Genomic DNA, 20,844 nt, shown 5'->3' with positions numbered 1-20,844 from the left:
CTTCCCCTCTTGGCCTTGCAAGACAAGCTGTCTTGCCGCCGTGACGGACCACAAACTTCTCGAGCCATGAAAGCAGCTTTGGCAGACATATCTGTGCACAGCCCGATACCACCGCGTTGGTTTCTGTCATCGTATAAACTGTTGATTCTGGTGGTTGTACAGTCCCGAACTCGACGACGTCTGAGTCGACCCGGAAGACCTGTGTCGGCGCTTGTGCAGGCGGGAGGAGGAGCCCGGAGTGTCGGAGCTCGTGCTCGTAGGTTGATCAGGTGTTGCGTTGGACGACGAGCCATTATCGCCTAGTCGAGTATGACCAGGGTCGTAGAACGGGGTGTTAGTAATATCTTCCATTGGTGCACCATCCGCGTCCGCCTTCTCTGGTATCTTGCGACTCGCCCAGCGAAGTGGGAACTTGCAGCAGTGGCCAAAAATCACCGCTCCGTCGGCAGCGAGTTCTCGTGGGCTTTGCAGACCGTACAACTTCGGGAAGGTTGCGGGCAGAAGGACCTGGACACGGTCGTGCTCACACCTTTCCGAGCCCTCGCAGTATGCAAAAGGTTCATCCGGTGCATGCCAGTAAATATCATCAACCAGTCGCCAGGGACGACTCGTCTTCGTCCCTTTCTTCCTCATGATGTCCTTAATATCGGCGACACGCACGGCAAGGTAGTCTTTATTTCTGGGGAGCCCTTCGTTCCATTTGCAGGATCGGCAGTTGTATTGTCCTTGATTCGTGGGCTGGAACAGCTCGCCAAACCCGGCTCCAAAGAAGGCGAGAGCGTGTACGGCTCGGGTAAAGTCTATCCAGCCTTCCCCAACTGCCTGTATGGTGGTGACTTTAGGCCATAGTGTGCCTTGGTTAGTCGCCACATCCATAAAGTCGAAGCCTTCGAGTTGGCGTCTAGGAGTATACTTCAAACGGAAACCCACCCCTGATTGTGTGTGAACGTCGTCTTGGTGAGCTGTAATCTGGGCCAGGACATGACAGATTTGTTCAACACGATCACGAAGACATACGCTTGTTGTCATGCGCTTTTCCACGTTTTCTGCGGCTGGCAGCCCACCAAGTGAATCTTCCTTCGTGGTCGTCTCTTTCCATATCTTCTGCATTTTCGGATATAGCGGCAGCCTCATGTTCTCCTCATCTGAGAGAACATCAAAGGCTGCATCTCCCCCGCTAGAGTCACAGCTCGCATCCTTAAATTTGTCGAAGTCGAATTGGAAGAGCTTCCTTAGGCGTCTATCGTTTCGTAAATCGTGAAGGGATGCTCTCAAGAAGTGTAAAACCCCGCTGGCCCCGTCAACCAACCATGCTCGCTTGGCTTCCACATCGTAGAAGACGAAATGCCTATCCGCCATTACTTTTAGCATTCCGACATAGTCATCTCCGAAATCGATATGAATGGCCTTATCTTTCATGCCTATGGCGAACGTGGCGCCCGCACTCACAAACTTGCCCCCTGATATGGACACTCTTTCAAAAGCGCAGCTCTGGTGAGGTGCCACCGAACCCGACCACTCAATTTCGTAGTTGGCTTTTGACGTTCCTAGGCCTGCTGAGCATGTGATTGACAATGTCGGCAGCATTTGACTTACCTGTCAGATTCTTCACATTGTTGCACCACCCCAGAATATGTCGGCCCGCTTGCAAGGTACTAACAGGGACGAGATCTGTGAGATACTGGTCTCGGGGAACGCGTGGGTCTTCGAAAGAGACATAGCTCCGATCCTGGTTGCAGACCATATGCCAATATGTCGTGTTTGCTTCGCTGTGCGTGGCAGCAAACATCGTAGAAAACCCCTTGAGATAAGTCATTCCACAGAAATCCACTATCCGCCGTGCATTTCCGAGGGCCGATAATATGTGAAGAGGAATCTCAAGCCCAGAGTCTTCCTTCAGTCGAGGCAAGGTGGGATAACCCTTCACGACAACCGGATTCCTCATTATCTGATGCCAACAACTTCCATTCACTGTCCCTTCTAGAGCCAGATCCTCAAGAACGAATCCTATCCTGCAAATCCCGGTCAAATTGGTGGTTGATGTTGAGGTAAATCTCTCTGGGCTTTTCGGATGATGTGATGGAGTCCAGGCGCTTTTGATAAATGGGGTGCAATGCATCAATCGTTCGCTCTCTGGAGAGGATCGGAGAGCAGATCCTAGCCACGCAAGCTGTTCACCGACCTCAGCGATCGAGTAGGCAGTCCCAGATACGGTAAAGCTGATCTTGTTGTCGATGTACTTTGCGCTAAGCCGTGTACCGGAATCTGGGAGCTCCTTTTCTTGGGATTCTGCTGTAACAAGTGTCAAACTGTCGAACTAGAAGCGGCGTTCGAGTTGAAGTTTTGAAAAGAGGAGTGAGACTCACCAAATTCGCCAATCTGGACTTGATTGCCCAAGGTATCCTGAAGGATACGAATGATATCGTGACCATTGTAAGGCCAAGTCTGTTCCACGTACTGTAAACACGTACTTGCTTGAACGTTGTTGGTATTCGCGTTTCCAGTCAAAACGATTACCCGTGGAAGGACTGCCTCCACTGAATACTCATAATTCTGCTCTTGTATAAACATCACTGGATCCCAGTCAACCTCGAAAGTGATCGTGAATGTTTGGGCCTGTGTGCCATCGGTTTTAGTCGCCAGCGATTCGAGTGTTTGCAAGATCTGTGCTCTGATCTCTGCGCGCATTATATCTGGTTTCGCAGGTTGGAGGCTTCCCTCAGTATGGATACGCGAGACTAACCACAAATACGCCGGAGACTGCACGAGTATTCGCCGATAGAATGATACATCGGGAGAATCTGGGCTGAGAGGCTCATCGGGGTCCGAACCCTTGACGGCCGGAGTCTGCTGCCAATTGTCGCCATTGTCTCCGCTCTCCGGCTCTGATATGGTCCAAAGCGACATCATTTCCTGGAGTCCCGTTTCTGGCGTAGTAACTGAAGATTCGTAATCGCCTGCTGCGCAGCGCTTCTCAAGCTCGATCACGATTTGCCTGTTGGTAAACTGGTACGTCAGTAACCGAAAGACACCGCGATATCATTGCTTCACCTCTGACAGCGATGTACGTCCCGTGCGATTTGCCGGTGGACGTCTGTCGTGCCCTCTAGTTCGAGCCTGGTAGTAAAAGCCTGGAGAAGCCCCGAAAGAGCAACCCTCTCCAAATTGGCTTTGTTGAAGGCCGCAGGGAGTGTGGAACATAGTTCTGACATGAACGCAGTAAGGTAGCCCATGTCCATCGCGTTGCTAGGACTTGATGCCTCTAAATGCTGCGGCGCTTGTTCGACAAGCTGGGCAGAGATCTGCTCTACAGTTCGAATCGAGCCCTCTGATCTGAATTCCTCCCTTCTATCGGTTTGTGAATCTGCTGAGGAGGTCGCAACAACTGGACGGACGACTGACACTGTATTTGAGGCCAAGTTTTCGATGGGATATTTATCCACATCTCCAGTAATGCCCTCATGTGTCGTGCGTTGAGAAAGCTTGCCGCCGGCTTCGCCATGCTCTGTAGTCGACTTCTCATGGACGGCCACAGCAGCTAATGTTTCAGTGATTGCCTCCGTCGGCTCTCGAGTCCCGGTGCCTGACAAATCTTGTGCTCTGTCTCGAGCTGACTGTTGGGTCGCTGACTTTACTGGCTCTTGAACGGTATCACCTAATGCATCTTTGGAAGTCGCCTCTGATTCCGGGAAATGAATGAATTCGGTCCAGGACAGAGGAAAGGACTTTTCTTTGTTTGGTTCCCCGGCAGTCTTGCCGGACTGGCTGCTCGGGCTACTTCCATGGTGCCCAGTACTCGAGGCCGGCTCGAAGGAGTCGTCTGTTTTGTGGGACTGTGCGATGGTATTGCTCCACGAATTAAACGAGGGAGGTACTGCTGTCGACGCGGAAACGCCTTCAGATCTGCAAGCTTTACATCGCTTAGAGTAACAGGCTGAGCAATGCGTGTTTACGGCTACCGTCATCGGTCCATTCTTGCAGTTGCAACAGTACCAGACTAACTCGACCCCCATTTTCGTTATCGGGCAGCCGCTAGACGAAGTGCCAGTTGTGCAACATTGACCTCCTGGTAAGGAGAGGGTGTTATATTGCTAGAAACTAAAATAAGATGAGTGGTTTGTATGGACAATATGGAGCAGCTGGACGAGATACCAACGACATCTTGGCCAAGCTGTGACAAATCTGGCATGGCCGAGAACGATTGTAGGTGCCAGTAATAATAATAATAATATTCATACCGAGTAATTAGGTGGCTCGCCCCAAGCTCGCCCGAAGCGGACCGACGCGTGACCGTGTCCAGCGAGGCAGCGACCCGCAGCATTCAGCCTCGTGGCCTCGTGGCCAGACTGGAGGCCTCAAGAGGCCTTCCATTTTCCCCATGACAACAGCATAAACAACACATACTTGGTACCTCTGATATCACTTGACCGCGTCGACGACCCATGTAGTATGATATACAAATAGAAGTACCAGTCCGCTTTCATCCTCACTCCTTTTCCTTTCTTTCCTTCCTTCCTTTCTTCTCCTGCCTCTTGCTTCTCTTCAGCCCTTCCAACAGACCGCGAACAATGCACTCCACCATCTTCGCCCTCTGCCTTAGCACCATTCTCTCCTTCCTCCCACCGACCGCGGCATGGGGTTCCCTGGGTCACCGCACCGTCGCGTATCTTGCGTCCACATATTTCACCCCGGAATCCACACGCTTCACGAACCGCCTGCTCAACGGCCAGGACATCTCCGAAGCGGCCCTTTTCCCAGATAAAGTGCGCCACATGCCCCAGTTCGCGTATTCGCGGGGGTGGCACTACATTGACGCGCAGGACTCACCGCCGCAGCAGTGCGGCATCAATATGACGCGCGACTGCGTCATCAACACAGGGTGCGTGGTCAGCGCGATCGCCAACCACACGGGCCGCGTCGCCGATCCCTCCCTGCCGCACTACCTGCGCGGCCAGAGCCTGCGGTTCATGCTGCACTTCTTCGGCGACGTGCATCAGCCGCTGCACACCGAGGCCGAGGACCGCGGGGGCAATGAGTACGAGGTGGCCTTTGACGGGCGGCGGACAAATCTGCACAGCGTGTGGGACACGCTTATTCCGCACAAGTACGCCGGAACGGGCCACGACGACGAATTCGTCGCTGCGTGGCTGTGGGCGCAGAGACTATCTGGTGACGACGACGTCGACGACGATGAGACAAGACTAGAGGGAGAATGCCTGCACGATGCCGCAGACTGCGCGCTGTCCTGGGCACGCGAGGCGAACAGCTATGTCTGCTCTCATGTCCTGGCTCACGATGTGCACGGCCAGGACCTCGGCGGGGAGTATTACCAGGGAGCCATTCCCGTCGTCAACGAAATGGTCCGGAAGGCCGGGAGGAGATTGGCGGCTTGGATCAATTTCATATCTGCAAACTATACCACCACAACCGACGACGCCGGTGATCTGGATGTCAATCACGCAATCCAAATTCAATGAATGGGCTTTCGACCAGATAGACATACCCCGTTCGCGGACGCATGCATCAGGACTGCTCACGTTCAATTCTAAATACTGATTGTGCAAGGCAGGGGGCGGGACCAGGCCTTGGATGACAGGAGGGGACAATATCAAGGAAGACACGCCAGGAGAAGAACACAGCTGGATGATGGATAATATGAGGGAGAGGAAAGAAGTGATGAGCCTGTGTGATATTTGATCAAGTCGCGGCTCCTGATAGTTGGATCTACGCCAAAGCTGCGCTTCTTCCACTGCAGTTGTAGCTGCGCCCTCCCCATTTCAGCCTCGTATCAGGCTTGACGCCATTCGAAAAGTAGTGGTACAACAAGCACACAGCACACGTCGTCTTAGGCGCTGCCTAGGTCGTATTCAGACACCGTTGGGCTCCTCCCTTAAACGGCCTGCTCAGCCAGTTGTTCCCCCTGTTCATCAACGATATTCCTTGCAATTCTCTGCGCCGAAGTGACCAACCCGCCATAATGATCTTCCAGTCTTCCCTTCTCCACAAAACTTTTCAGTCTTGCTTGTTCCTTTTCCATGTCCTTTCGAAGGCCTTCCACTTCACTTTCGGCCAACCTATCCTGGAGACTGACGGGAAACGTTTCGCGGCGCAGAATGTCACTGGGGGCAAACAGATGAACCGGCGTCCCCTCGATCTGTTCTAGCAAGAAAACATGCTGTAAAGCGCGGAACAGACTCGACTGCTGCATCTCTTCCTCCACTCGTTCATCATCTTTCCCACCCGTCTCGTTTAACACAAGCCAGTCATCGCGAATCATCGCTCTTCTCCAGATTAACCCTCGAAGATCATCTTGCTTCGGCATCGGGAGGCCACATTCCTCCACGACGTTCAAGGCGAGACTAAACTCTTGACCACCAACTCCAGGGTCCTCTTCTGGAGGTCCGCTCCATTCAACCGGATCCATCAACGTCAGCAGATCGACCAACTCCTCCGCAGTCAAGGGTGTCTGACGCAACAGTGACTTCAAGATCTGCTTCAACTCTCTCTTGAAAGCGGCACTCCTGATCACTACTCGAGAAGCAAAGGTCTCCCCAGCAAGGTCGATCGCAGCTTTCTCATCAAGGGCCGCACCGACCGAGCCCATGATGTGGCTATAGACCTGCTCCTGAATGGCGATCATTGCCAGAGCATCATCGTATGGTTTCAGGTCTCTGTGCTTGCCACTACCTTCATCTGCAGCCAAGCTAGCCAGCTTTCCGAGTGCCAATTCCGTCTTCTTGTTCCAGACATTGCCAATTTCTTCACCAGCAACATCCTGGAGTGTCTGAGCAGCATGGTCGTAATTGTCGCATGATATCACATCGTGAATCCAGCTGAGCTTGCCTAGATTCTGGTGGGCCATTGGGGCTACCCTGAAGAACCAGGTGAGGAATTTTTCTTTCTCTCCATCCTCTTGCCCCTTGACCAAAAGACTCCCACATTCACCATCAATCAGCATCTGACTAAAGGCAGCGAAGGCCCATCCTTTGCCAAATCTCTCGTAATAGGACTCAGCTCTCTCTTGCATCTCCTCGAGTTTGCGCTGATTATCTTCAGCCAGGGCGGGGTCAGCTTGAGCTTCAGCCACCAATTGCTTATAGTAATCGTAATGCAGGGTGACGAGATCTCCGTAATATTTCAATTTCTCCGCTAGATGGATCGCTCCAGGCGTGTTGAACAATGCAGTAGCTTGCAGTGCCTGGCCCAGCCTTGCTTGCTCTTCATGATCGAGATTGTTAAGCTCTTCCTTCAGCACCTCAGGATCTTTTTCGACGGTTTTGAGATGGCATTTCGTTTGAATGCATTCCTCGCGTACTAGCCGTGTAAATAATTCGAGCTCTGCAGGTAGACGATGGGCCAATTCCTGGAGGGCCATCTTGCTCGGTGCTTCGTACGGCTTTCCGTCCAGATCCGTCGGCATTTTCTTCTTCTTGTTCCTGCCATGAACGAACTCCCACCATTCGTTTAAGAACTTGCAAATGTCGTAAATTAGACTCTGGCCAAATCGCAATGGTTCCGGACTTGACGTCCAAGGGTGAGGCATCTCGATCGGAAATCCCGACAAAAGTACTCCATTCTCAAACACTTCATCTCCAAGTCCGTAAAGAGCAGCATTGCCTTCACGAAATTTGAAGGCGGCAGTGTATGATGCGATCCAAAGGTCAACAGCTTCTTTGAAGTAATCGGCCACCACTCTGGGATCTGTCACATCCATCGGTTCAAGTTCGGGGATGCAACTGACTAGCTCAGACATAAGATGACCAACGTTCTTAACACTGTTCACGAGCCAATGTCTTACTCGATCTTTCTCCCCTCTTTCCGGGTCGGGGTATTTTTGCCGAGATTCATGCAATGCTCGGAGTGTAAAATCCAAGTATGACATCTCCCGGTCGGCTTGGGGATATTTTCGTTGAATCTCTTCCTGAACCTTCCAGACTGCTTGAGCGGCGGCGAGTTTTTCTGCATTCAGCAGTAATTCAAAACGCGTCAAGCGAGACATCGCGGAAGGATAGTGGTTTATCAAATGTTCGGCCAGATCGTCGAGGGCTTTGGCACGAAGTCGCATTTGCATGTCAATCGAGGGTGCAGACTTTGGAAGATGTTTGGATGATGACGATAAGATCTCCGAGCTGATATCCAAAGCGGCTGCCTCAATTTCCTCGTGTGGGAACGATCGGTCGGCGTGCTTGAGGTCCAGTGGATTTTGTTTGATGGTGCCAAAGAAGACTGCTTGTTCTATTTTGCTCTTCGCGGTTATCCGGTCTCGTTCTTCGGCTTCGTCGACATCGACCTCCTCATCATCGCGAAGATGGGATGTCAACTTCACCATGCCGAAACCCTGCACACCAAACACAATAGATGAATGTTTCTCTGTCGTTTCAAGCGCAAATCCGAGAACCTCGTAGATAGTGGACTCTTGGAATCGAATGCAATCTTGGAACGGTTCGGGCAGTGCCTGCCGTTCCATCAGGAGCTGGGATGATGGAGATTCTCGGATCCTGGCCAGTGAAAACAGGACAATGGCCGTCTCGAAGACAATAAACGCCACAGGCTGAGATTTCGGTACACATAGTCGAGGTCTCCAGTGGCTGGGTCGTGAAGCTGACGAAGAATAGCAATTGACGGGGTGTACGACTTTGACCTTCACTCCTTGACCGAATACCATCTCGATGATGTGATACCTAGTCTGCTGCTCCGTTGATGTGGAGACGAGTACCATCATTGGCACACCCTGACTGTCTCGTCGACTCAGAGCCGCACTCGGTCCTATCGAGAGCTCCACATCTAGAACCTTGAATTGCGTCATATCCGGTTCCGTTGATTTTAACGCGTCCAGAATTTCGTCCCCGAAGTTGTACGAGGTCTCGAGAGAGTTGCCGACAGTCAGATTCGTATTCCAGAATTCTAGCTCAGCATCCACTGTGGCAATGGCGACGTCGCGTTGGCCCTTTTTGGAACCCCCAGCTTTGACGATTGGAGTCCCTTTCCTTCGATCGGAGCCAAACACGTTTCTTATACTCCCAAAGATACCTCCTGACGCGTTTGTGTACTTGCGAAGGAATTGGACGCCGATTCCAGGTCTTCCCATTTGGTCGCGTATCGTCAAGTGGGCTACACGACCATGACTGAGGGAAAGAATAAATCCCGACGGCTCTGCGTTGACCAATTCTTCAACGATTTCGCCGCTCATCATTCCCGGTATTGAGCCTTGAACACTTGAAACTTGACCAGGTATGAAAGAGGAGGCGTTGGACAGTGTTTCCCAGTACACAATTTTACCCCATTTTGCAGATACCGCCACGATTCCGGGCTCTCCGCCCGCAGATTTTGCCGTGAATGTCGCATGTGGTAGGGGATCGCCAACAGAGGCGGGAGGGAAGGGGAGTTTGAAGGTGACTACATCTCGAGAGGGAGGTGTTGATGCGGTCGCGTTGTAGGGCCAGATTATTGCGTCAGTATGGGTCAATGCTAATGCATAACCGTATTCGGGAGAAATGACACATGAGTATTGGATGCTTGGTCGGTTTCTGATCTGGTCTGGAAGGGCAGGAAGCTGGGCGACTGTGTAAAAGTCATTACTAGACAGAGTCAAGCCAGCGTTGGTGTTGGTGGCCCTGTCGGCGCGCTTTTCTGCTTTTTTGGCTCCTCGCAAAGTCAATTCTCTTGTCGGCGCAACTGTGACTGCATGTCTGTTGCTCTTGCCCTCGACCACTTCTCGTCCTGCCACATCACCAATGCTTGTTTCGGTCAAGGGTTCAAAGGTATCCCGTCGCAGGGCGGATCGTTTTCGCTTCGCCTGAGGTAATTTAAGGGAGTCTTCTGGACCTGCTGCCTGACGCGTTCTTTTGGGACGCAGCGACTGGGTCCGCGAGGTGTCTGTAGAGAACATCCTGAATAAGAGAACTCAGACGCCCACGTTGGAGAGGAACGAGAAAGAGTCAGAGTCGCTAGGCGATGTGTTGTTGATGACGGCTTGGAATTATTGTTAAATGTTATTGCCGTGCTAAACCCCGGGGGGTCTGGCTTCCGCGTTCGTAGTCGCCAAGATGAGTGGTAAAACCGGCAGCGAATTCACTCCTCTTTGGGAAAACATTGAGCAAGATGACTTGCGCGCCGCTTTTAATGTCGTGCCCTCAAGTCTCTATTATTTTCAGTTTATTATTCCTCTTTTCCTAGGGCGGCTTTGTAAAAGGATTCTTTTCTAGGTGAATGCAGTCGAAATATCATTCGAAAATTGTAATTACATCCAATATACGAGCTTCTATCTCAATACTAGACCACCAGGGGGACAGAACAGGTAATCTTGCTATAATTACGAAGGAAGTTTGAAAGCCAGGCACTCCGTCCCTGAGCTTGATGAATCGACAAATCCGACGTCAATGCCCAAAGTATCATATCCTCACGTTCAGTTGCTAGGCATGATGAGACAGGATCCAGGATTCTACCCTTCGCCATTGCTCTCAACACCCCTATGACGAGGACGGCCAAACATTACCAAGTAAGCGACCACCAGGATTCTCCTTGCAACAAAATCCCAATCATTCATCATTCTGCTGCGCCAAGCCCAATGTATTCAGATGGGATGATGACGGACGCGTCACAAGGTTGGATGCAATGTACTTGTTACTTTAAAGAAAGGAAGAGCAGAGAAACTCGAGAGCCGATTGGGCACTGAAGGGAGCAAGTCTTGGACATTCGGAACCCGGCAACTTGGTTCAGGTGGCCCCATGGCGCAGCCTGCTTTAGGACGTGAGAGGCCACCCTGTCGTTATGATTTGTGCCAATGATGTACCTCTCGCCGCTGGAGACCTGTGGACTGCAAATGAATTGCTATGGGTAGAGTTCAGTCTTCTACGAGCGCTTTTGTTATGCTGTCCGCCCCTAGCCCATTGCCATTGACCAAAAAGCAACCCTTCTTGAAGCGGCTAAAGGCAACGACGACCTGGCACATACAGGACGATAAATGAAAGATGAAGAATTCAAGGAGGGGTCAGCATCCTAGGTTGTCACAATTTCCAGTGATGGTTTGGATTCCGGATAAGCTAATACATGTCTGCTTGAATCAATTCACTCCATCTCTGGTTCCAGCCCATTCGTTCAGTTCAATTGGTTTGTTTGCAGAAGAAAGAGCCTACTGCATGGTGTCACAGTATACATTCATTCAAAGCCCCTTCCTTGAGCGCCATATATCGAGAATGACAGTTGAAGTAGTCATCATCTCGAAAAAGGATCTTATTCGTAGTGTTATTACATCTTCTTGTCTTCGTCATCGAGGCTCCCTCCCATAGTGCTGGAGTCAATGCTCTCTTCCTTGGAAAGAGTAGAGGCCTTCTCGATATCTTCGTCGGTAGGTCCGTGCAACTCCTCTTCAAAGACAGGCTCCGCATCATGGGTTTCGAATTTTGTCTTGAAGTCACCTAGGACCTGGGTGCTGGAGTTGGATCGACGACGAGCATTGGTGAACTTGTAGTCGTAGTCCTGAATTTCGTCACCTTCGCGGCCCCTGTCAACAAGTCAGTGCCTCTAGGCGCAGGTGCAGTCTTGTGTGAGGGGAAGTCATACCAGTTGCCCTTGCCACCGCCTTGTTTCTTCACACCTTTGGGATCGGCATCAATGTGGCCATGTTTGGCGAAGTAGCGAGGGAGACGTTCTTCAGGGAGGGCAGAACCATCGGCGATGGCACTGTGGTTGCGGTCATTTCCTTTGTTGGTCCGAGTCACTTGAGTCTAAGGGTGAGTGAGGGCGCCCCATGTACAGTGCGGAAGACTGGGAATGACCTACTGATGGAAAGGAGGATGAGGATGGATGGGATAGAGACGGTTGAGGAGGCTAGAGTGATAATGGGATCGCAGTTGTGATGGATTGTCGCTGCGTGTCAGAATGAGAGTCAGTTATATGAAGTTGGAGATGAGGTTTGGGCAAAGGACAAGAACGACACGCGACCCTGCGAGTCAATTGAAAGAGGACAGAAGCTCGGACCACCCATTGCGTGTTGATCATCGATAGATTGAGGAGCGAATATCACATTGGACTCACCACACAATACGCTCGCTTACTTTATGGGGCCGGCAGGGGAAGCAATACGAGCAGGGGACAGATCAAGATGAAGCTGTGAGAAGAGAGAGAAGAAGGTGGAAAGAGGTTACGATTGACTTCTAAGCAGAAGGGGTGAAGCAGTAAGTCAAGGAAGAAGAAAGCCGGGCCAGGGTGGAACCTTAGAAAGCTCTAGATGGGGGTGTTTGTTGTGATTGGGGAGGCAAGCAAGCAGAAAGGCCACCGTAGGCCGGCTGCTCGCATGACCTGGTTGCGCTTCTGCCCTTTCTGGCGCCTTCTTCCCCTTAGTTGCCCCTCGCTCCAATTGTCAAGGCGCCTTCCCCGGATTCCTCATCCTCAACCTTTCCCCAACGAGTTCTTTTAGCGCGGGGCTTAGGGCTTTGCTCGCCTCCACTCTTAGTGTGCAGCCCACTGGCAGCCCCCCCATCAACGGCCTTTCATGCAGTTGCCATTTCCCATGAGAATAAACGAGGCTGAATGGAATTGCCAGGCCAGGTCATAAAAGCAGGCATAGGCACAACACTCCTGAGTAGTTTTCTCGATAGCCGGTGCGATGGTTGGCGTCAGTTCGATGTGGATCGAGGCGTGACAAAGTTATGAGCGAATATTGAGCCACAAAGTCAACTGACAAAAGCCACCAAATGTCGCAAAATGGATCTCCATAGCGGTCAGCGTTTCCACACTGTGCTTCGGTCAGACGTCCAGGCCCCCGAGGAAGTGGATTGCCCCTGAACAGTCAATAACAAGTACCTCAGTACCTACTTGATACCCGCACGGCTGTCTCCTGCTTGAGTGGTGTGAGCGCGGAGGTTTCCGGGACCCAGCCGTCACGTGAAGTGGATTGGTGCGTCGTGGCAAGGCTGCTTCATGCAGCATCAGATCTGGTACAAGATATCTTCTCCCAGATGAAAAGAGGGTTTTGCAGTTTGATTTGCCTCAGGCATTCAGGTACCGCGCATTCACAGAAATCTCCCACGTGGGTAGGGAATGGATTTGGAGGAAGGGGAACTGACAGCCGGGGACTTAGGTATGCTCTGTGGTATTGGGATGCTGCAGGGCCTCGGGCCTAGCGTCATACTTGCCCCTCCGGCCCTCTAGCGCAGAAACAAGTCTCGATTTCTAATCCCGGCCTTTTATCATTCTCTCTTGTCGCTTCCTCGTCTTCTCTGTACAGCCCTCCCAACTAACTCGGTCCTGCGATTGTCGTCCATCTTGCCGCCACAATGTCGCCCTCTGTGCTCATGGACACCTCCGACGATTTTGTCATGCCCTCCTCCAAGGCCCCGCAGTCCTCGCACCGCACCCTCCTCCTTTCGCCTCCGTCGCTCTCGTCACATCAAGAAATATTGACCCGCGTGTGGGAAATGCACGACCGCGCCCACACCGACCTGCAGATGTTGGACAGGTTGTCCCTCGGCTTAGTTTCGCTCCCTCAGTCCACCTATGATGTCATCATGATCCTCTCCGACGCAGATGGATCACGCCGCGAGAGTCAAAATCTGATCAGTCGGGACATGCTGGGCTTACTGGTCAAAGCATTGAAGAGTGACGGATATTTACGCAGTCAGGATGGAACTTTTGGGACTGCGGATGGCCCAGAGAAGAACGAGACCGTCCTCGCTGGCCTCTCTTTTCAGCCAGGTGTGGGGTTCGTTAAACCAAATCACGCCGCACAAGATTCTGTTCCTTTGAACTTCGGAAAAAGGAAAGCCGCACAGGCCGCTGGCGGTCTTAACAACAACAACAACATAGCGAACGGTGAGTCTGTGTCGATGCCGGTGAACGGCAAGCGGAAGAGCATGGATGATGCTGTGCCGGCGGGCGTGGGATTTGACGACGGAATGGATGGCTCAGACGATGAATTGATTGACGAAGACACGTTGCTGGACGACGAGGATTTGAAGAGGCCTATTAAGATCCGTGAGTGGATCATCATTTTCAATGGTAGTTGGCTAACAGTTTCAAGCCGTCAAATGTCAGCCCAAGGCAAAGCGACGCCGAGCATGCAAAGACTGCACCTGCGGGCTCGCACAGAAGTTGGAGGCTGAGGACCGAGCCCGACGAGAGAACGCGGACAAAGCATTGAACACGATGAAGTTACAGGCTGCTGATCTGGCCGAGGTCGATTTTACAGTGCAAGGCAAAGTTGGAAGCTGTGGTAACTGCAGTCTTGGAGGTGAATATCCCTTCCTTGTCCCTGGCCTGGTCCTCTCCTAATGTGTGGATTTCCCATTAGATGCATTCCGATGCGACGGTTGCCCATATATAGGGCTTCCTGCCTTCAAGCCCGGCGAGGAGGTTCGGCTGTTGAACGATGAGATTCAGTTGTAGAAGTGGATACAGTGAGTTTCAGGGCATCGCGACGGCGTTCAGGTCGGCGGCATGTTTTAGACTTCTATGTATCACAGATGTAAAGTCCTCCATGTAGGCGATGAGTGGAATAGCCTTGCGAGACCTGGAGTGCAATACAATTTCTGCGTACAATTTAGGACTACCTACTCCGTATATAGAGAAATCCGTGTTTTGCTGCAGCGGGCCAATTCCGAGGCTTGTCAAGAGGCTGGACGAATCATGTCCGTGGTGATTGCCCGGTTGTCATCCTTCTCCACAAGTTCGCCAGCTAACATCCATTTCATCCATTTTTATTTTATTCTAGCTGACCGACTTTGACCGACTTGATCGACTCGACTGACTTGCCCACTTTTGTGGAAACCAGTCTCTCTACCGACGACGTGGTGGCTTCGCTTTGACGAACATCTTTAACACCTCTGGTGCCTCGTCTTTTCCCTCACCTCCACACTCCTGCCCTGCTATCGTCGACCTCCACATCGTCTCCCGCCCTTCGCCATGTCCTTCTCTTCCCTCGTCCAAGACATCGCCTTCCGCGACTCACCGTCGCAAGCGATTGCGCGGACAAGTGCTAGCAATGTCAGCAACAACGACACTCAGTCTAGCATCTCCCGGCCATCGCAGGCTCGTTCATACACTTCCACCGCCGCCACCAGCGTGAGCATTGCGGGCGACATCTCAAGCCAACTGCACGCCGGCTATAGCCATCCACTTTCAAGAGCATGGCAAGCAGAGAGACAATTAACAAAGGTTCGCATTCACTATCCTCTTCGGAGATATAATCACTACTCTAACACAAGTCCAAGTCAATGCTCATCTACCCTCTCTTCATTACCGACAACCCCGATGAAGTGACGCCTATTCCCTCCCTCCCCAATCAAAACCGTCTGGGTCTGAACAAACTCGTCCCCTTCCTCGCACCCCTTGTGCAAAAGGGGTTGCGCTCTGTCATTCTCTTCGGTGTACCCCTCGCCCCCGACGCGAAAGATGCTCTTGGCACAGCAGCCGACGATCCTGAAGGCCCCGTCATAAAGGGCATTCAACTCATTCGTCGACACTTCCCGCAACTATTTGTGGTTGCTGACGTTTGTCTTTGCGAGTACACTTCTCACGGCCACTGCGGGATCCTCCGAGACGACGGCTCCTTGAACAATGCCATGAGCGTCGAACGCATTTCGGATGTGGCAATGGCATACGCTCACGCCGGTGCTCACTGTGTGGCGCCTTCCGACATGAACGACGGGCGCATCCGCGCCATCAAGCTCAAGCTTATTGAGTCCGGGCTATCGCATCAAGTCAACCTGATGAGTTACGCGGCCAAATTTTCGGGCTGCTTGTACGGACCATTTAGAGATGCGGCGGGATCGTGCCCGAGCTTTGGCGACCGGAAATGCTACCAACTGCCTCCGGGTGGGCGAGGACTTGCTCGTCGCGCCATAACACGAGATATCCAAGAGGGTGCCGATATTATCATGGTGAAACCCGCCTCGTCATTCCTTGATATTATCTCGGACGCCAAGGAAATCGCAAAGGATATGCCCATCGCGGCGTATCAGGTGAGTGGAGAGTACGCCATGATCCATGCCGGGGCCAAGGCGGGTGTGTTTGATTTGAAGACCATGGCTTTTGAGAGCACTGAGGGTATTTTACGAGCCGGAGCAGGGATCGTGGTGAGTTATTTTACGCCAGAATTTTTAGATTGGTTGAGTGCCTGAATGTGATGAGAACACGAGAAGATGAGAAGAAATGGAAAGTTAATGAGGATGCGATACGTCGTGTGGGACTTGTACAGATAGATAGTCTCCATTATGTGATCAAGAACAAGCTCCCTGGTGCTACCACGGTGCCAGCGGGGTCGAGATTATTGGAAGAGACGAAGCGAATGGCATGTTCTATGACTCGGTACCTTCGGTAAAGGTGTTGAGGCGAGGCATTTCTGACGCTGACTTGGACGATACGTTGCACGTTACACTACGGGAGAGGAGAGGAGATGAGACCAAGGGCAAGGAGAAGAAAGCAAAAAAAAGCAAAAAGAGAAGAAACGCAATCCAACAGTCTCCTACAAGTCACTCGGCCGCAACATTATTGCATCCCTCCCTACGCACTCGTATTTGCTCAACCCAGCATGGTACGGAGGTCGAAGTCGGGCCCGAGGTCAAGATAGATACCTAGGTCGTACAAAAATACGGAGTAGATACACTGGCCCAACCATGCTCATCGCTCGACCACCCACCCATCCTGGCTCCTGTCCTGCTCCCTGGTGTCCCTGGTATGTCCTTCAAATGTCTACATTTTACGTGTCTACGAGAGAGAGAGAGAGTGTGTGTGTTTGTGTTGGGAAAAGAGGGAGGGGGGCTGCTCATGACAGTTCCCCTCCCTTCTGTTCGCGCTTCTTCCAAAAAAATCTTGCCCGGTGTGGGAAAAGGGAAAGCGAAAAGAGCAAGGGAACTTGCATGGCGGGCTGATCCCAGGCTATACATGTCGCATGGATGGGAAACTACATGCCATACATAGTATATGCCCCGGTACGTACGTACCCATCGGTAGCTGGCTAGCTGCTGGTTTTTCGTTATTTCAATCACAGTGAAGGAGGTATGTACTTGTTACTCTTTGTCGATACATAGGGTAAGCATCCTATGAGAGAAACCCATCGGATGATGCATCGAATGGTCTTCGTGCCGGAGCGGTGTGATTGTCGGATCTAGATTTGGAATTCCCTGTTAAGAGGGAGAGAAAGAGAGGGAGAGATGTTTTAGTGGTTGACCTTTGTGCAACGCGACGATGGGATGGGATACAAGGGTGAGTGAGGGGGTTAGTCTTCTTTCATTTTTGATTTATGTCATTTTCGTCTTGCTTCGCAGTTCTACCCTCGAACGGTGCAGATCGGGAGGGAGCGAGGGCTGATCTGGGTTCGGATGGGTACATGCTTGCAAGCACGCCACGGCACGTATGGCTCGCTTCCTTGCTTGCTCTCCCCGCTGTGGTTGTTCTCGTGGTCGCACGCAGCGACAGCCCGAGCTCCAACGCGGTGTTTGTTCCCATTCCACGGTTCAGGATATAGCGCGGGGGGAGGACGAGGGAGGACGAGAAAGATAGGACAGCCAGGACAAGACAGGGACAGGGACTGAGCGACTGAGAGCGGGAGAAAGAGGGAAAGCGGCAAGCCCCCTTTGCGCCTGTGATGTAGATAAATGGTTTCTTCCTGTTCTTCCCGTCCTTGTTCTCGCTATTGTCCTTCTCGGCAACTCAGCTTCTCTGGCTCTCATCTCTCTGGCGGAATCATTTGCGCCAATATCTCTGTGTCTGGTGTCGACTGATCGTTGACCCGAGAGAAACAAGAAAAGAAAAGACGCGACAATGAAGCTCTCCTCCATCCTCCACTCTGGTCTCGCGGCAGCAGCCACTGCTTCTGCATACAGTATCGACCTGTGGAGCAAGTACGACTACCAGGGAGATCAAGCAAAATTTGTAATACACCTCCTTTCTCCTTTTTTATTTTAGATCAGCAGCCTGCCAGTGCCAAAATTCACTCACTGACAACGAAGCACAGACAACCGCGTAAATCACACTTCCCTTTCTCACTTGGATAATGCGACGGAGTATCAAGGAAAGACAGATGCTAAGCAATTAACGTGAGATGACATAGTGGCATACACAAGGTCACCTGGTCTGGAGGTGCGGGCTCATGGATATGGAAGTCCGACTTCAATGATGGATGCTGTGTGGTCTTTTGTCGGGGAAGCACGGTGCGAAATCCCCATATTCTCCCACTGCCTTCAGATTTGTTCCTTCCTTTTATATTGGCTGACCCGTCTCTGTGTGGAGTAGAATGTCGGGAAGTATTGTCAGTCGGCTGAGAAAGCCGAATCATCCGCAGGAGTGAACAAAGTCGTCATAGGCTGCGGAAACACCACCTTGAACTGCTAAACGGATCTTTGGCCCCATAGGGGCCTCCAAGACGAAGCGCTGGGATGATGTTCTATCGTTGACGATCGATCACCCGAAACCTCTCAAGCCATCCCTCAGTCGAAATGGATGTGCATCCGTGTTCAACACGGACTCATCCAGACTGATCAGACCCCACCCACTGAGGAGATAGAATATTTCAGAGTTTCCAACTAAAAGAATCTGACGCTTCTCATGTACTTTTCCTCCTGAGTCATTCGGAAAGCGGAGTGATGAATCCCCGAACTTAGCCAAGTTGGGAAGCAGTCTGACATATATGCTGAGGCCATAAGCTGCTATCAATTCTTGCAGGGTGCGCAGGGTGGATGCAAACAAGTTGATCGCACAGGTGTCTGGGTCCCTGTGAAAGCAACCCTGAGAGTGGCGTTGACAGCTTTCTAAGACTCGTATTCGAGGCCCTGCTGAATGTGGCTAGGATTCACCGGTATTAGTTGAAAATGTTCAGTAAATGATTGATTGTTCATATTGGGAAGCCAATCAGATTGAACTTTTTCGAGGGCACATCGTGCGGGCTCCATGACAAATCTCGAAAATAGGCCCCTCGGTTGGAGGACAAAATGAAGACAGAGGAAGCAATGCTAGCTGCGCTCTGTGGCCAATAGAGAGGGTTATGCTAGTAAGCAGCAAGCGAAATGAGCGGCCGCACAAGATGCAGTTGGCGATAATAGCAGCACCTTGAAGTTCACGCGGAGGGGTATGTAATCGAGAAGAGCTCTGAGCTCTCTCAAGGGCGCGGCTGAATGAGTCTCGCGGATATGGGGATGGAAATTCGTCGCCATAGGGAGCCTAGAACTAGACAGTAGCACGTCCAAAATGGGCTTCGATGATCAGGAGAGGTTGCAGTGGAGGAGTTTGTCAGAAATTGATTTGATGTTGATTCAAACGCGCCAAGATCCGAGCAGACGGCCAATGCCCTGTGGCTCAGTGGAGAAGATGAGAGAGGCGGAGAGGGGTGACGTAGGGAAAAGCAAGAGCGGTGGATTGACATGGGCAACATGGGCAGCTGCATGGGACGGCTTGACCGCAAGACTGGACTGTGTGAGAGGTGAAAAGACGCTGGTAGAGCAGGCAAAAGGACGGTCAGGAGTCAAGACCCAAGTCGAGAAGGCCTCACCAGCCGTCAGTCCCGTCAGATGCAATGCACAAATCAGCCTTAGGCCTCCCTTGGCCTTTCTCCTCTGGCCTCCTCCGCTTGTCCTCTCCCTCTATTCCTTCCTCCCGCCCCCTTCATGTCTCCATGTCCGGTCATGTCCCTCTCTTCTCCCTGTGCCGCCTTTCCACTCCCCGTCAGAGTTCTAGAACTTCTGTTCCCATTAAGCTTCATCTCTTCATGGCATGCATAAGTGCGAGTGCGCCCGACCGTTGCCGCCCCTCTGCCCCTTTTCCCCTGGCCCCCCCCCGATAACATTTCCTATCAAACCGTTCAATTTTACCGCCGCGACCACGGAATACTTCGCCTCATACAATAGTTCCGGAACTCTATGCATCCATCGAGCACCTGCAGCTTCCCTAACTGCTCTACGACTGGACTGTTTCCCTTAATTCTTCCTAAATCTAGTGCAGAGTGCTTTTTTCCGGAGGAAAACATCTCCGCAAAGTCCTAGCGGTATCCCCAGCATGGCATAGGGCTGAGCGCCCTACAGCCGCCCGATGTCGACTGCATCCAATGGTCGAGCCTCACATGGCATGTATTGGTGACTTCTCCGGGACATAGCTGGCCTCGGATCGCATTCGCCGACCATTGGACCCTAAGTTTGCCGCGGGGGGTCGATTGACTTTGTCGAACTGCAACTGATCAACGTCAGGCGGGATGGCAATGCCGCCTGGGGTCTGCACATCACACTTCATGATGGTTGTATTTTTGTGCTGCCACGACGATCACCTCGTACCCGCTAACCCCATATTCTAAATTCGCTCATACCGCTTTTTGGCAGATCTATGAAGCCTCCCTGGCCTCATATGCCCGCTAGAAGACGGCCACGCTGCCTATGCCACCGCTCTCAGCCTTATGGCCAGGCACCTGCGCAGGTCTCGCACCTTCTGCCGACATCGCTCCTTGGCTCAGCGTTGGCATTGCGCGTTGAGCGACGCATAAGCTATGCATCAATCTGCATTGGCACCATTGGCATCAATAGTGGTAAGCATGCTCAGGCATCAGATTGTTAATTGACTCAACCTCTACACACACCGTACCAGCACCATTCTATTTCGCTTACCTCCGCTTACAACCGAGCGTATTCTGGAAAAAGCATCTCGCCTAGGCAGCAGGCAAGAAATGCGGTGGCAGATTATGTAGGCCCTGCAGATCGCTCCTCGATTTGTCTTGCCTTAGGCCGAGCAGCTGAAAAGAGGGTTCCGCTTCATAACCGCGTTGCGGTGATATTGTAGAGTCATACTGTCGCAATGATCGACTTCCAGAACATCTTCGCCGTCGTGTGCGGGAGACAAATACTACCTTTTGCATGCAACACCATT

General features: G+C 51.9%; 6 protein-coding genes across 6 annotated transcripts; 3 read left to right on the top strand and 3 right to left on the bottom strand.

The window, feature by feature from the left end:
• Positions 1-126: 126 nt before the first annotated feature.
• Positions 127-2,907, bottom strand: A1O5_10071 (uncharacterized protein; the record flags this gene model as incomplete). The annotated part of the gene is made up of 3 exons (XM_007750649.1): positions 127-1,547; positions 1,597-2,292; positions 2,367-2,907. The coding sequence occupies 3 exons, from the start codon at positions 2,905-2,907 to the stop codon at positions 127-129; spliced, it is 2,658 nt and encodes an 885-aa protein (XP_007748839.1).
• Positions 2,908-4,568: 1,661 nt separating this feature from the next.
• Positions 4,569-5,477, top strand: A1O5_10070 (uncharacterized protein; the record flags this gene model as incomplete). Its single annotated transcript, XM_007750648.1, has 1 exon — positions 4,569-5,477. One exon carries the CDS (start codon positions 4,569-4,571, stop codon positions 5,475-5,477), a length of 909 nt encoding a protein of 302 aa, XP_007748838.1.
• Positions 5,478-5,890: 413 nt separating this feature from the next.
• A1O5_10069 (uncharacterized protein) lies at positions 5,891-9,889 on the bottom strand (the record flags this gene model as incomplete). The annotated part of the gene is made up of 1 exon (XM_007750647.1): positions 5,891-9,889. The coding sequence occupies one exon, from the start codon at positions 9,887-9,889 to the stop codon at positions 5,891-5,893; it is 3,999 nt and encodes a 1,332-aa protein (XP_007748837.1).
• Positions 9,890-11,247: 1,358 nt separating this feature from the next.
• A1O5_10068 (uncharacterized protein) lies at positions 11,248-11,986 on the bottom strand (the record flags this gene model as incomplete). The annotated part of the gene is made up of 4 exons (XM_007750646.1): positions 11,248-11,503; positions 11,563-11,719; positions 11,782-11,868; positions 11,980-11,986. 4 exons carry the CDS (start codon positions 11,984-11,986, stop codon positions 11,248-11,250), a joined length of 507 nt encoding a protein of 168 aa, XP_007748836.1.
• A 1,291-nt stretch (positions 11,987-13,277) lies between these two features.
• On the top strand, positions 13,278-14,385 carry A1O5_10067 (uncharacterized protein; the record flags this gene model as incomplete). The annotated part of the gene is made up of 3 exons (XM_007750645.1): positions 13,278-13,974; positions 14,021-14,230; positions 14,291-14,385. The coding sequence occupies 3 exons, from the start codon at positions 13,278-13,280 to the stop codon at positions 14,383-14,385; spliced, it is 1,002 nt and encodes a 333-aa protein (XP_007748835.1).
• Positions 14,386-14,901: 516 nt separating this feature from the next.
• Positions 14,902-16,118, top strand: A1O5_10066 (delta-aminolevulinic acid dehydratase; the record flags this gene model as incomplete). Its single annotated transcript, XM_007750644.1, has 2 exons — positions 14,902-15,153; positions 15,210-16,118. 2 exons carry the CDS (start codon positions 14,902-14,904, stop codon positions 16,116-16,118), a joined length of 1,161 nt encoding a protein of 386 aa, XP_007748834.1.
• Between the last annotated feature and the right edge of the window lie 4,726 nt (positions 16,119-20,844).

Source organism: Cladophialophora psammophila (assembly GCF_000585535.1).
Source record: "Cladophialophora psammophila CBS 110553 chromosome Unknown aczJe-supercont1.18, whole genome shotgun sequence".
Lineage (NCBI taxonomy): Eukaryota > Fungi > Ascomycota > Eurotiomycetes > Chaetothyriales > Herpotrichiellaceae > Cladophialophora > Cladophialophora psammophila.
This window is presented reverse-complemented; position numbering and strand designations above follow the sequence as displayed.